Here is a 13545-nt window from a genome sequence, read left to right as displayed (position 1 = left end):
GTATACTGTTATTACTGAGTATAAATTAGACAATGTAAGTGGATACCAAACTCAGGGCCACAATACTTGTTCAGATATTTAACAATTACAAATTTAACATTTGAGTAAGAGTCTTTTCTGCCATGTCCTAATTGTAGGTTTTTAAGCTTCATAAAGTCAGCCTTTGAATCATTATTCTACATTAGACAGCATTTTAGGCTTTTTCTTCTGAAGTTTAAAGTGTTGTCATTAGATCTTTGTATTAACCGGATCACTTCCATTGCTGACATAGCTGGGGTGTGTATGATGTGGATGACTGCTGTTCTGGTGCTCAGTTCTTGGCAGTCTCTAAAAAAGTGGATCCCAATAAGCTGTGTATTGATGGAGGATCAGCAGGGGGTTACACCACCTTGGCCTGTCTTGCCTTCAAAGACACCTTCAAAGCAGGTAGGCTACAATTCTCATTTAATCTCACTTCAAGGTCACCTTCAAAGCAGCTGGGCCACCACACTCACCTATCTCACTTCAAGGTCACTTTCAAAGCACCAAACTCAACTGTGATTTCAAAGAACTTCAAGGTTACCTTCAAAGCTGGTAATTAACTTTTACATTACACATTCTACAGTTTCACTATTGGATCACTTTTTACAGTTAAGGTCATCTTACACATAGTTTCCCTATACAAAAGGAGAGTAAAACAAAGATTTTATGGCAAACTTTTTGTTACAGGTATCTGGGTCTAGCACCATTTGTCAGATAAATTGATATGTTGTGTTCCTTGTTTAGACTGTATAATATTGAAAATGATGTATGCAACAGGTGCCAGTCACTATGGTGTTAGTGACTTGGAGGCTTTGGCACAAGACACACATAAGTTTGAAAGTAGATACCTAGACTCACTGATCGCTCCCTACAGTGGAGATGGCATCAACATCTACAAGGCCCGTTCTCCTATCAACTTTGTGGATAACCTTACATGTGCCATGGCCTTCTTTCAGGGAGATGAAGACAAGGTATTTGTCATTTAATCTCATATTCTTAAGTGTAAAAAATATGGTATTCTGCATTTCATAAAAGAAGTACAAATAAAAATGCAATTGTTTATTTAAAAGTACGGTTGACTTTGATACTCTGGTTAGTAAGGTAGAATGGTTGATAGTGAGGTAGACATGGTTGATAGGGAGGTAGACATGGTTGATAGTGAGGTAGACATGGTTGAAAGGGAGGTAGACATGGTTGATAGTGAGGTAGACATGGTTGATAGTGAGGTAGACATGGTTGATAGTGAGGTAGACATGGTTGATAGTGAGATAGACGTGGTTGATCGGGTTGATAGTGTGGTAGACATGGTTGATAGTGAGGTAGACATGGTTGATAGTGAGGTAGACATGGTTGATAGGGTTGATAGGGCAGTAGACATGGTTGATGGTGGGGTAGACATGGTTGATGGTGAGGTAGACATGGTTGATAGGGAGGTAGACATGGTTGATAGGGAGGTAGACATGGTTGATAGTGAGGTAGACATGGTTGATAGGGTTGATAGAGCAGTAGACATGGTTGATGGTGGGGTAGACATGGTTGATGGTGAGGTAGACATGGTTGATGGTGAGGTAGACATGGTTGATAGGGAGGTAGACATGGTTGATGATGAGGTAGACATGGTTGATGGTGAGGTAGACATGGTTGATTGTGAGGTAGACATGGTTGATATGGAGGTAGACATGGTTGATAGTGAGGTAGACATGGTTGATAGTGAGGTAGACATGGTTGATAGGGAGGTAGACATGGTTGATAGGGAGGTAGACATGGTTGATGGTGAGGTAGACATGGTTGATGGTGAGGTAGACATGGTTGATTGTGAGGTAGACATGGTTGATATGGAGGTAGACATGGTTGATAGTGAGGTAGACATGGTTGATAGTGAGGTAGACATGGTTGATAGGGAGGTAGACATGGTTGATGGTGAGGTAGACATGGTTGATGGTGAGGTAGACATGGTTGATTGTGAGGTAGACATGGTTGATAGTGAGGTAGACATGGTTGATATGGAGGTAGACATGGTTGATAGGGAGGTAGACATGGTTGATAGTGAGGTAGACATGGTTGATAGTGAGGTAGACATTGTTTATAGGGAGGTAGAATGGTTTATATTGAAGTAGACATGGTTGACAGTGAGGCAGATGTTGTTGATAGTGAGGTAGACATGGTTGATATGGTTGATAGGGAAGTAGACATGGTTGATAGGGAGGTAGACAAGGTTGATAGTGTGGTAGACATGGTTGATATGGTTGATAGAGAGGTAGACATGGTTGATAGTGAGGTAGACATGGTTGATAGTGAGGTAGACATGATTGATAGTGAGGTAGACATGGTTGATAGTGAGGTAGACATGGTTGATAGGGAGGTAGACATGGTTGATAGGGAGGTTGATAGTGAGGTAGACATGGTTGATATGGTTGATAGTGAGGTAGAAATGGTTGATAGTGAAGTAAACATGGTCTAAAATATTAGTTGTTACATGACTTAATCTCTTTGCTGATAAATGATGTTTTAGCTCACCATGCTCAAAGGGCCAAGTAAGCTTATAGCATACTGTTGCATTCAATGTCTGTCTGTATTTCATTTGTCAAATTTTTCCTAAATAATGCTACTTGTTTTAAATGACTGACAAGATTTTGACAAAATTCAGTCAGAACTCTCCTATAGAAATGATTGGATTTTGGACAAATCTGTAGCATTCTTGTTTGAAGAAGAATCAGTTTTGTATAAACTGCTAGTCTTGGTCCCCTTTGGCATGAAGAGAGGGGCCCGAAAGGGGAAATAGATTCTGTAAAATCCTCCTCCTGTAGGAATGATTATATTTTGCCCAGATTTAGCCTGAAGCATTCTTAGGTGATGGAGAATCAATTTTTCATAAACAGTGGATTTTGTCCCCCTCGAGTGAAAGCGGCGGGGCCAAATATGGGAATTGAACCAATTTCTATCAAAATCCTACTCCTCCTGTAGGAATGATTGGTTGCTGCCCAATTTTAATCAAGCATTTTTGAGTTAAGAGGAATCATCTTTGTATAAATGATAGGTCTCAGCTTCCTGGGACAAGAGGGTGTGGCTGAATAGAGTTAATAGAGCAAAGATCTTTAAAATCCTACTCCTCCTGTAGGAATGATTGGATTTTCTGCAAGATGATCTGAAACATTCTCAGGTGATGGGGAATCAAATTTGAATAAAAGGTCATTCCGTGGGATGGGGTCTAATTGGGGAAATAGAAAGGAAATTCTTTAAAATTCTGCTCCTGTGGGAATGATTGGATTAGGACAAAATTTGGTGTGAAGCTTTTTTAGGTGAAGAGGAATCTATTTTGTGAGGTGAGGGGTACAGGCCGTATAGGCCTCTTGTTAAACTTATTATATGCATGATTCTTTTGTTACAGATTGTACCTCCTAACCAGGCTCAGATGATGTTTGATGCAGTAAAGAAGAAGAGCCTACCTACCATGTTTGTCTTATTTGAAGGTTAGAAATACTTTCACCACTCAAGTGTAGGGAGCCATATAAATTGTGTATATATTGTTTTAAACTTCATGTGGTGTCTACAACAACCATCATATTAATAGTGGTAAATTATCTATTAGGTTACAAAAATTTACAGCAACAATTATTTGTATGTAATAAACACTATCTTAATGATGAAAATCTCCAAAACATTTACCTATATATACCTGGGGTAAGAACCATGATGTTGATGGTAGTGATCCCCACAATATCAAATTTATAAGAATTCTTTCATATTTGGTGATTGCTGTAGTGATGATCAACAATTGATTCATTGTTGCCTGCCATTAGTTCAGTGATAATAATGGTTCTATTGATATATAGATGACTAAAATCATGTAATTGTTAATGACAGTCATTAATGCTGTGAATTGGATCATTTTTTTCACATTCAATTTTAATTCATCCATCTTTCAGGAGAACAACATGGCTTTAGAAAAGCAGAAAATTTACAGACTGCCCTTGATGGAGAGCTCTATTTCTTCTCGAAAGTGTTTGGCTTTGAAGCTGCTGGTATCACATGTGATGTAAGTAATGTTTTCTCACAGGTACTGATGGAAGAGATGATAGAAGTATAGACCTGTCTATGTTAATGAGTGTCTTATGTACTGATGGAAGAGATGATAGAAGTATAGACCTGTCTATGTTAATGAGTGTCTTATGTACTGATGGAAGAGATGATAGAAGTATAGACCTGTCTATGTTAATGAGTGTCTTATGTACTGATGGAAGAGAAGTTTAGACCTGTCTATGTTAATGAGTGTCTTATGTACTGATGGAAGAGAAGTATAGACCTGTCTATGTTAATGAGTGTCTTATGTACTGATGGAAGAGAAGTATAGACCTGTCTATGTTAATGAGTGTCTTATGTACTGATGGAAGAGAAGTATAGACCTGTCTATGTTAATGAGTGTCTTATGTACTGATGGAAGAGATGATAGAAGTATAGACCTGTCTATGTTAATGAGTGTCTTATGTACTGATGGAAGAGAAGTTTAGACCTGTCTATGTTAATGAGTGTCTTATGTACTGATGGAAGAGAAGTATAGACCTGTCTATGTTAATGAGTGTCTTATGTACTGATGGAAGAGAAGTATAGACCTGTCTATGTTAATGAGTGTCTTATGTACTGATGGAAGAGAAGTATAGACCTGTCTATGTTAATGAGTGTCTTATGTACTGATGGAAGAGAAGTTTAGACCTGTCTATGTTAATGAGTGTCTTATGTACTGATGGAAGAGAAGTATAGACCTGTCTATGTTAATGAGTGTCTTATGTACTGATGGGAGAGAAGTATAGACCTGTCTATGTTAATGAGTGTCTTATGTACTGATGGAAGAGAAGTATAGACCTGTCTATGTTAATGAGTGTCTTATGTACTGATGGAAGAGAAGTTTAGACTTGGCTATGTTTATCATTGTCGTATGTGCTGATGGAAGAGATGATAGAAGTATAGACCTGTCTATGTTAATGAGTGTTGTAGTACTGATGGAAGAGAAGTGTAGACCTGTCTATGTTAATGAGTGTCTTATGTACTGATGGAAGAGAAGTATAGACCTGTCTATGTTAATGAGTGTCTTATGTACTGATGGAAGAGAAGTATAGACCTGTCTATGTTAATGAGTGTCTTATGTACTGATGGAAGAGAAGTTTAGACTTGGCTATGTTTATCATTGTCGTATGTACTGATGGAAGAGATGATAGAAGTATAGACCTGTCTATGTTAATGAGTGTTGTAGTACTGATGGAAGAGAAGTATAGACCTGTCTATGTTAATGAGTGTTGTAGTACTGATGGAAGAGAAGTTTAGACTTGGCTATGTTTATCATTGTCGTATGTACTGATGGAAGAGATGATAGAAGTATAGACCTGTCTATGTTAATGAGTGTTGTAGTACTGATGGAAGAGAAGTTTAGACCTGGCTATGTTTATCATTGTCGTATGTACTGATGGAAGAGAAGTTAAGACCTGGCTATGTTAATGAGTGTCATATGTACTGATGGACCTGTGTATGTTTATCAGTGTCTTATGCAACAATTAGATCAAATACAACTGCCAAATTTTAGATATCTGTTCCGCTTTAAACAAAATATAGATATGATGTCAAATTTTAAAAAGAGTTATTGCCCTTGGTACATTTTTTCCAGATGTAATTCTAGCCTAAGTTTGGGGGCTGTAACAAAATAATGTATATTAAGTGGTGTACTTAGATTTCCTCAATATTTGTGGTTAATTTGCCTTATTGCTATGTAGCAATAATAATTTGATAGGACATCTTTAAATTAAAACATTTTGATAATATGTTCATTGTTCATAAATACATTTGTACATTAGTATATATATTATTCTGTTTTACTGGAGCTAAACCACTACTTATGGTAATTCTTGGTTATTATGAATGGATAGAACATGCAGAATGAGGATTATCCTGCCACATGTCAATATTTAGCCAACAACCTGGTTGTCTGATATTTGAAAAATTCACTTGTAGTACCAATGGAAATAATAGCTCATTTTTTTCTCTTGTACATGTATAATTTCTGAAGAAGAGAACCAGGGAATGTGCTTACTAGAATATTGCATTGTGTTTCAGGAAACCATTTACAACTTGTGAAGAGGAATTCTACAAAATAAACAAGGTTGACTGTTAGATGTTTCCTAGGAGTTCACTGTTATTAGAGATCAAGTATCATGGACAGATTACAATAAATTGAATAACATAACAAGCGTATCTAACAGCTAGTCACTCGGATATGAGTGACATACAACAAGTCTTTATATCACTTGATGTTTATTGCTAGTTTATATATGTAAATTGTAGATGACCTCTCCTGTTGAGCATCTCCTGTGGGATATAACTTCTTCTGTAGAATGTTTCCTAGAGGGAGATGATCTCTCCTGAAGAGCCTTTCCTAGAGAGAGGGAAATGTCCTCTCCTGTAGAGTTTCTAGTAGAGAGAGGGAAATGTCCTCTCCTGTAGAGTATCTCCTAGAGAGTGGAAATGATCTCTCCTGTAGAGTCTCTCCTAGAGAGTGGAAATGATCTCTCCTGTAGAGTCTCTCCTAGAGAGTGGAAATGATCTCTCCTGTAGAGTCTCTAGTAGAGAGAGGGAAATGTCCTCTCCTGTAGAGTCTCTCCTATAGAGAGGGAAATGACATTGATGAAGGATGTCTCCTAAAGGTCAATGATCTCTATAGCAGAGACTAGTCTAGAGAGAGGGAGATGATCTCTGGTGTAGAGTCTCTCCTAGAGAGAGGGAGATGATCTCTCCTTTGGAGTCTCTTCTAGAGAGAAAGATACCCTCTCCTGTAGATTCTCTCCTAGAGAGAGGGAAATTACGTCTCCTCTAGAGTCTTTCCTAGCGAGAGGGAGATGACCTCGCCTGAAGAGTCTCTCCTAGAGAGAGGGAGATGATCTGTCCTGTACCGTCTCTCCTAGAGAGAGGTACAGTTACTCCTAGAGAAAGGAGATGACCTCTCCTGTAGAATCTTTCCTAGAGAAAGGAGATGACCTCTCTTCTACTGTCTCTCCTAGAGAAAGGAGATGACCTCTCTTCTACTGTCTCTCCTAGAGAAAGGAGATGACCTCTCTTCTACTGTCTCTCCTAGAGAAAGGAGATGACCTCTCTTCTACTGTCTCTCCTAGAGAAAGGAGATGACCTCTCCTGTACAGTCTCTCCTAGAGAAAGGAGATGACCTCTACTGTAGAATCTTTCCTAGAGAAAGGAGATGACCTCTCCTTTACATTCTCTCCTAGAGAGAGGGAAATGACCTCTACTGTGGAGATTCTCATAGTGGAAATGATGTCTCCTGTAGAGTGTCTTCTAGTGAAAGATGGCATCTCTAGTAGGGCATGACTCCTATATGGAGATATGTTCTCCAGTAGTGTGTTTCCTAGAGGGAGATGATCTCTCTTGAAGAGACGGAGATGTGTTCTCTTGGAGGGTGCTACCCAGGTAAATAGAGATGACCTCTCTGATTGGGTGTCTCCTAGAGGTAGATGACCTTGATGCAGCTTCACCTTGGGGAGATTATATCTCCTGTAGAGTTTATCCTAGATAGTGATAGCCTCTCCTGTAGTGTCTTGTAGAGGGAAAGGATCCTCCAGTGCATATTAGAGGAGGAGTGTAGAGCATGTTTCTTTGGTGGATATGTGCTCTCCAGTAGAGCATTTCCTTGGAGATGACCTCTCTTGTAGGGTGTTTCCTAGAGGGAGATGACCCCTCCTGTGGGAGATGATCTGCCATATAGATATCTATTGGGAGATGGCATCTCCTGTAGAGTACCTCTTAAGATAACCACTTCCATAGTGTCTCCTAGAAGGAAATGCTTCCTCCATAGAGTTTGTAAAGAGGGAGATAACCATCCGTGTAGAGTGTCTATTAGAGGGAGATGCTTTTCTAGTAGAATGTATCAAATATTATATATATATAATAATATCAATGAATGTAATAGGGCTATAATACCAGTTTGCTTATTGTTTTTTTTCTGGGCCCATTTCCATGGGGTTTTATTTCAATTTTTCACCAGCATTTTCACTTATGTACATGAATATGAGAAAAAAAACCCACTTGCACTGTTGTGAGGTATACTGCGTAGTTTCCTACATATGTATACATAGTAAACACTGGATGATACTTTCATGTGCGGACACATCTGTGCTCTTTGGTCCATATTTGAAAGGGTTTTCATATCTTGGTTTTCAATTCTGTTTTATATTTAGTATATGATTGTGACTAATGTTTATTTAGATGTGATATAACAAACATAGTCTAATCATTTAATATCAGCTTATGGGTTTTTTCAAAGTGAAATTTTGTGGTGAACAATTTCAAATAAAAATTACTTGAAAAAATTATTTGTTTCATTGTGAGTGTTTTTTGTTTTTTAAATGGGATAAATGTTAATTCATAATTTCTTTCCAGGATTCAAGTTAATGCAATGCATGTTTTTTGTGCTGTAGGTAGCAGAAGATTATTCAGTGTAATTTTGTGAGAGTAGGCTTACATCAAGAATAACATAAACAAAACCATCACTGTAAAAACTTTCGAAAGCAAATAAATGGGCTAAATGTATGCAAACAAAATTTGGATGAACTGGTTTGAGCACCAAGGAAATAAACAAAAAAGAGTATATTGAATTATTGAAGATAATTACTTGGTACTGCTATCCACATACTACCTGAAGAGCACTTAAGCCCGTCATCAAGACATATTTTCCTTCAACAGTTCTTAAACAATTCTCATTATCTTACAAATTTTGTATGGGTTATTTCTGTGGTCACATTGCAACATTTTGACAAGATTAATTTAATTTTCCAATATCATATACAAGTTCTCAATAGCCCATGGCCATTATGTAATATGGGAATTATTGAAAGAATTGATGGCCATTTTGGAAAATGTCTTGTTGACCCACAAGCACAATTATTTACAGACCCAGACATTGGTGGCCATCTTGGATTTTTATGCTCCCTGAAGGAAGATCATATAATTGCTGCTTTGTCTATCATAATTTTGTTTGAAGCACAACACAAACACTATATGAGGTATCAAAAGAAAACTTCGTAGGCAGATAGATCTCAACAAGAAGTGCAGTGCACAAGAACCAGCACTCTATTTTTCATAATTTAGGAGTTATTGCCCTGTGTTATTTTTCATACTTAAATATTGCAGTGCACAAGAGCCATCACTCTCTTTTGCATAAATCAGGGGTTATTGTTCTTTTTGTTATTTTTTTAAACTTAAATTTTGTTTGGGGCATTACAATAAAGTGGTATAAACATGAAACTTCCTTGGTAGATAGATCTCAACAAGGGGAAGTGCAGAGCACAAGAACCATCTACTTAACTTTTGTCTGGAGTACTACACTAAAACATAAGTGGTATAAACATGAAACTTTATAGGTAGACAGATATCAACCAGAAAAAGGGCAGTGCACAAGAACTAATTATAATTTAGGAGTTATTTTTCATACTAAAGATTTGTTAAAAGCACATTTCATAAAGTAGAAATGGTATAATCTTGAAACTTTAAAAGGTAGCTAAATGTTATGCTCCCAAAGGGAGAGCTTTTAGTCGCCACTTTGTCCTTCCATCCGTTTGTTTGTCCGTCATAATTTTTCCCAGAGCACATCACTAAAACTATAAGATGCATCAACATGAAACTTCATAGGTTGATAGATCTTTGTAAGCAGTGCAGTGTACAAGAACCATAACTCTCTTCAGCATAATTCATTAGTTACTTTTCATACTTAAATTTTGTCTGCATCATTAAACAAGAGGCCCAAGGGGCCTTAACAGTCACCTGAGGAATATTTGTCAATAATCTGGGGATTTTAAAATGTTGCAAAAATGTAACAACACTTGTGAAGGACCGTGTGTAAAACATCTGTACCAAGTTTGAACATGATCCACCCAGTGGTTCTTTAGAGGAAGTCCAAAATGTCTTAGCCAAACAGAGGCCAGTGTTGCACATTTATATAAATCAAATCATGTTTTCATTTACAAGTTGAAATATAGCTTAGTAGATACATGTATAGCTAAAGTATACAAAAAATCAGATTAATTTCAAGTCTATCCACAATCTTTTTCTTCCCTAATACAATAAGGCATCCAACTAAAAAAACTCACATAAAACAATGTGAAACAAGAGGCCCATGGGCCTTAACGGTCATCTGACAAAAAGCAAGCCAAACCTAGAAAGTGGGTTGAGGTCATTCATTTGAACAAACTTGGTAGCCTCTCCTCCAAACATCTTACAGGCCCAATATCAGCACTCATGGACTTTTGCTTGTTGAGAAGAAGTCGTTTGTATATTTTAACATATTTGACCCCTGTGACCTTGAAAGTGGGTTGAGGTCATTCATTTGAATAAACTTGGTAGCCTTTCCTCCCAGCATGCTACAGACCCAATATCGGCACTCATAGACTTTTGCTTATTGAGATGAAGTCCTTTGTATATTTTAACATATTTGACACCTGTGACCTTGAAAGTGGGCCAAGGTCATTCATTTGAACAAACTTTGTAGGGCTCCATGCCAGCATGCTATGGGCCAAGTATTAGCCCCCTAGGCCTTCTAGTATTTGAGAAGAAGTTATTTAAAGATTTTGACATATTTGACCCCTGCGACCTTGAAAGTTGTTCAAGGTCATTCATTTAAATAAACTTGGTAGCCTTTCCTCCCAGCATGCTACAGACCCAATATCGGCACTCATAGACTTTTGCTTATTGAGATGAAGTCCTTTGTATATTTTAACATATTTGACCCCTGTGACCTTGAAAGTGGGCCAAGGTCATTCATTTGAACAAACTTTGTAGGGCTCCATGCCAGCATGCTATGGGCCAAGTATTAGCCCCCTAGGCCTTCTAGTATTTGAGAAGAAGTTGTTTAAAGATTTTAACATATTTGACCCCTGTGACCTTTAAAGTGGGTCAAGGTCATTCATTTGAACAAACTTGGTAGTCCTTCATCCCAGCATGTCACAGGCCCAATATCTACACTCTGAGCCTTTTGGTTAATGAGAAGAAGTTGTTTAAAGATTTCAACATATTTGATCCCTGTGACCTTGAAAGTTGTTCAAGGTCATTCATTTAAACAAACTTGATAGCCCTTCATCCCAGCATGCCACAGGCACAATATCAGCAATCTGAGCCTTTTGGTTATTGAGAAGAAGTTGTTTAAAGATTTTAACATATTTGACCCCTGTGACCTTTAAAGTGGGTCAAGGTCATTCATTTGAACAAACTTGGATGTCCTTCATCCCAGCATGTCACAGGCCCAATATCTACACTCTGAGCCTTTTGGTTAATGAGAAGAAGTTATTTAAAGATTTTGACATATTTGACCCCTGCGACCTTGAAAGTTGTTCAAGGTCATTCATTTAAATAAACTTGGTAGCCTTTCCTCCCAGCATGCTACAGACCCAATATCGGCACTCATAGACTTTTGCTTATTGAGATGAAGTCCTTTGTATATTTTAACATATTTGACCCCTGTGACCTTGAAAGTGGGCCAAGGTCATTCATTTGAACAAACTTTGTAGGGCTCCATGCCAGCATGCTATGGGCCAAGTATTAGCCCTCTAGGCCTTCTAGTATTTGAGAAGAAGTTATTTAAAGATTTTGACATATTTGACCCCTGCGACCTTGAAAGTTGTTCAAGGTCATTCATTTAAACAAACTTGATAGCCCTTCATCCCAGCATGCCACAGGCACAATATCAGCAATCTGAGCCTTTTGGTTATTGAGAAGATGTTGTTTAAAGATTTTAACATATTTGACCCCTGTGACCTTTAAAGTGGGTCAAGGTCATTCATTTGAACAAACTTGGTAGTCCTTCATCCCAGCATGTCACAGGCCCAATATCTACACTCTGAGCCTTTTGGTTAATGAGAAGAAGTTGTTTAAAGATTTCAACATATTTGACCCCTGTGACCTTGAAAGTTGTTCAAGGTCATTCATTTAAACAAACTTGATAGCCCTTCATCCCAGCATGCCACAGGCACAATATCAGCAATCTGAGCCTTTTGGTTATTGAGAAGAAGTTGTTTAAAGATTTTAACATATTTGACCCCTGTGACCTTTAAAGTGGGTCAAGGTCATTCATTTGAACAAACTTGGTAGAGCTCCATGCCAGTATCCTCTGTGCCAAGTATTAGCCCCCTAGACCTTCTAGTATTTGAGAAGAAGTCGTTTGAATGAAAAGTTTACGGACGGCGCACGGCGGACGACGACGGACGAAGCATGATGACTATAGGTCATCGTACCCTTCGGGTCAGATGACCTAAAAATCTTGTGGTACTTCTGAGACCGGAATATATATGTATCAAGGCTGAGAAATATAGTGTTACCACAGGTATTGAACCATATTATACATGTAGCTCAGAACATAGAAGGTTCAGCGAGTAATAAGATCCAGGTTTGATGAAAGATCTGGCTACACATTTTTTCTCGCCTATATGGTTGTCATAAACACACAACATGTCTTTATTAAAGATTAATATGTAACAAATATCAGATGGGCTAATTTTGGACCAGTTATTTTTATTCTCACAAACTATGCAGTCCTTTCCCTATAGATTATCTATATGAAGTTACGCTTTTGGTTCAGGACAACAAGATTTGCTAAGATTTAACAAATTCTACCCTTTTCTGCCCCTTAAATATGTCCCCATTGAGGCCACACCTTTTTCTATTGTAAACTTAAAGAAGCTTACTTTACCTAATTTTACTTTTTTACCCCCACCTGAGGCCCCTATTGCTGCCATTACTCTTTTTTCCCCAAACTAAATGTGTCTTATTACACAGATGTGTTGTGCTTAGTGTGGTTGTAACCCAAAAACATGGTCAATGCCATTAGAACCCATTTTTCAAAAAAAATCTAATCGACCCCTTTTTGCCCCCCATGAGGCCCCAAAACCCCTCAGACACTTTTTTTCAACTCAAAGTCACATGTTCTTCACTAGGGGACCCTATATACTAAATCTGGTTGAAATCCATCAACTTTGAATTTTGACCCCTTTTTAGTGCCCCTGGAGGGCCTGTTTATGACCCAATTTTTTTTCAAATTCGTAAACTTTGTAGACCTTGCTCTAAGAATTATTAATTTTGAATTTTAGGAAAATCTGATACTTGGTTCATTTGAAGAAGATATTGCCATCAGTTTTAGCTGTCGTCGTGCGTTGTGCTTCGTTAACTTTTCACATATTCGACTTCTTCTCAAGAGCCACTGAATGGATTTTGACCAAACTTGGCACAAAGCATCCCCATGGGAAGCTGCTTCCAGTTTGTGAAGAAAAAGGGTGTGGCCCCAATAGGGGCCGCAGGAGGGGGAAAAAGGTGGTAAAATTAGGTAAATCTTTAAAAATCTGATGGCCTCACTGAATAGATTTTGACCAAACTTGACACAAAGCATCCTCACGGGAAGCCGCTTCAAGTTTGCGGAGAAATAGGGCGTGCCCCTAATAGGGGTCCAAGGAGGGGGAAAAAGGGGTTAAAATTAAGTAAATCTTTAAA

At 38.1% G+C, this 13545-nt stretch overlaps 1 protein-coding gene across 1 annotated transcript in view; it reads left to right on the top strand.

The window, feature by feature from the left end:
• The window catches only part of LOC132554287 (uncharacterized), a 37495-nt gene extending 29108 nt beyond the window's left edge, over positions 1-8387 (top strand). The window contains exons 9-13 of the mRNA XM_060218592.1: positions 272-426; positions 799-992; positions 3410-3491; positions 3948-4057; positions 6124-8387. Coding sequence (XP_060074575.1) covers positions 272-426; positions 799-992; positions 3410-3491; positions 3948-4057; positions 6124-6144 — 562 coding nt within the window. The 3' untranslated portion in view covers positions 6145-8387. The remainder of the gene's footprint in view (positions 1-271; positions 427-798; positions 993-3409; positions 3492-3947; positions 4058-6123) is intronic.
• Positions 8388-13545: the final 5158 nt, after the last annotated feature.

The sequence above is a fragment of the Ylistrum balloti genome, unplaced genomic scaffold, assembly GCF_031769215.1.
Source record: "Ylistrum balloti isolate Yb309-2 unplaced genomic scaffold, AGI_CSIRO_Ybal_v1 Utg370390, whole genome shotgun sequence".
NCBI classification, from domain to species: domain Eukaryota; kingdom Metazoa; phylum Mollusca; class Bivalvia; order Pectinida; family Pectinidae; genus Ylistrum; species Ylistrum balloti.
The sequence above is the reverse complement of the archived record's forward strand: the minus strand, read 5'-3'. Positions and strand labels throughout refer to the sequence as shown.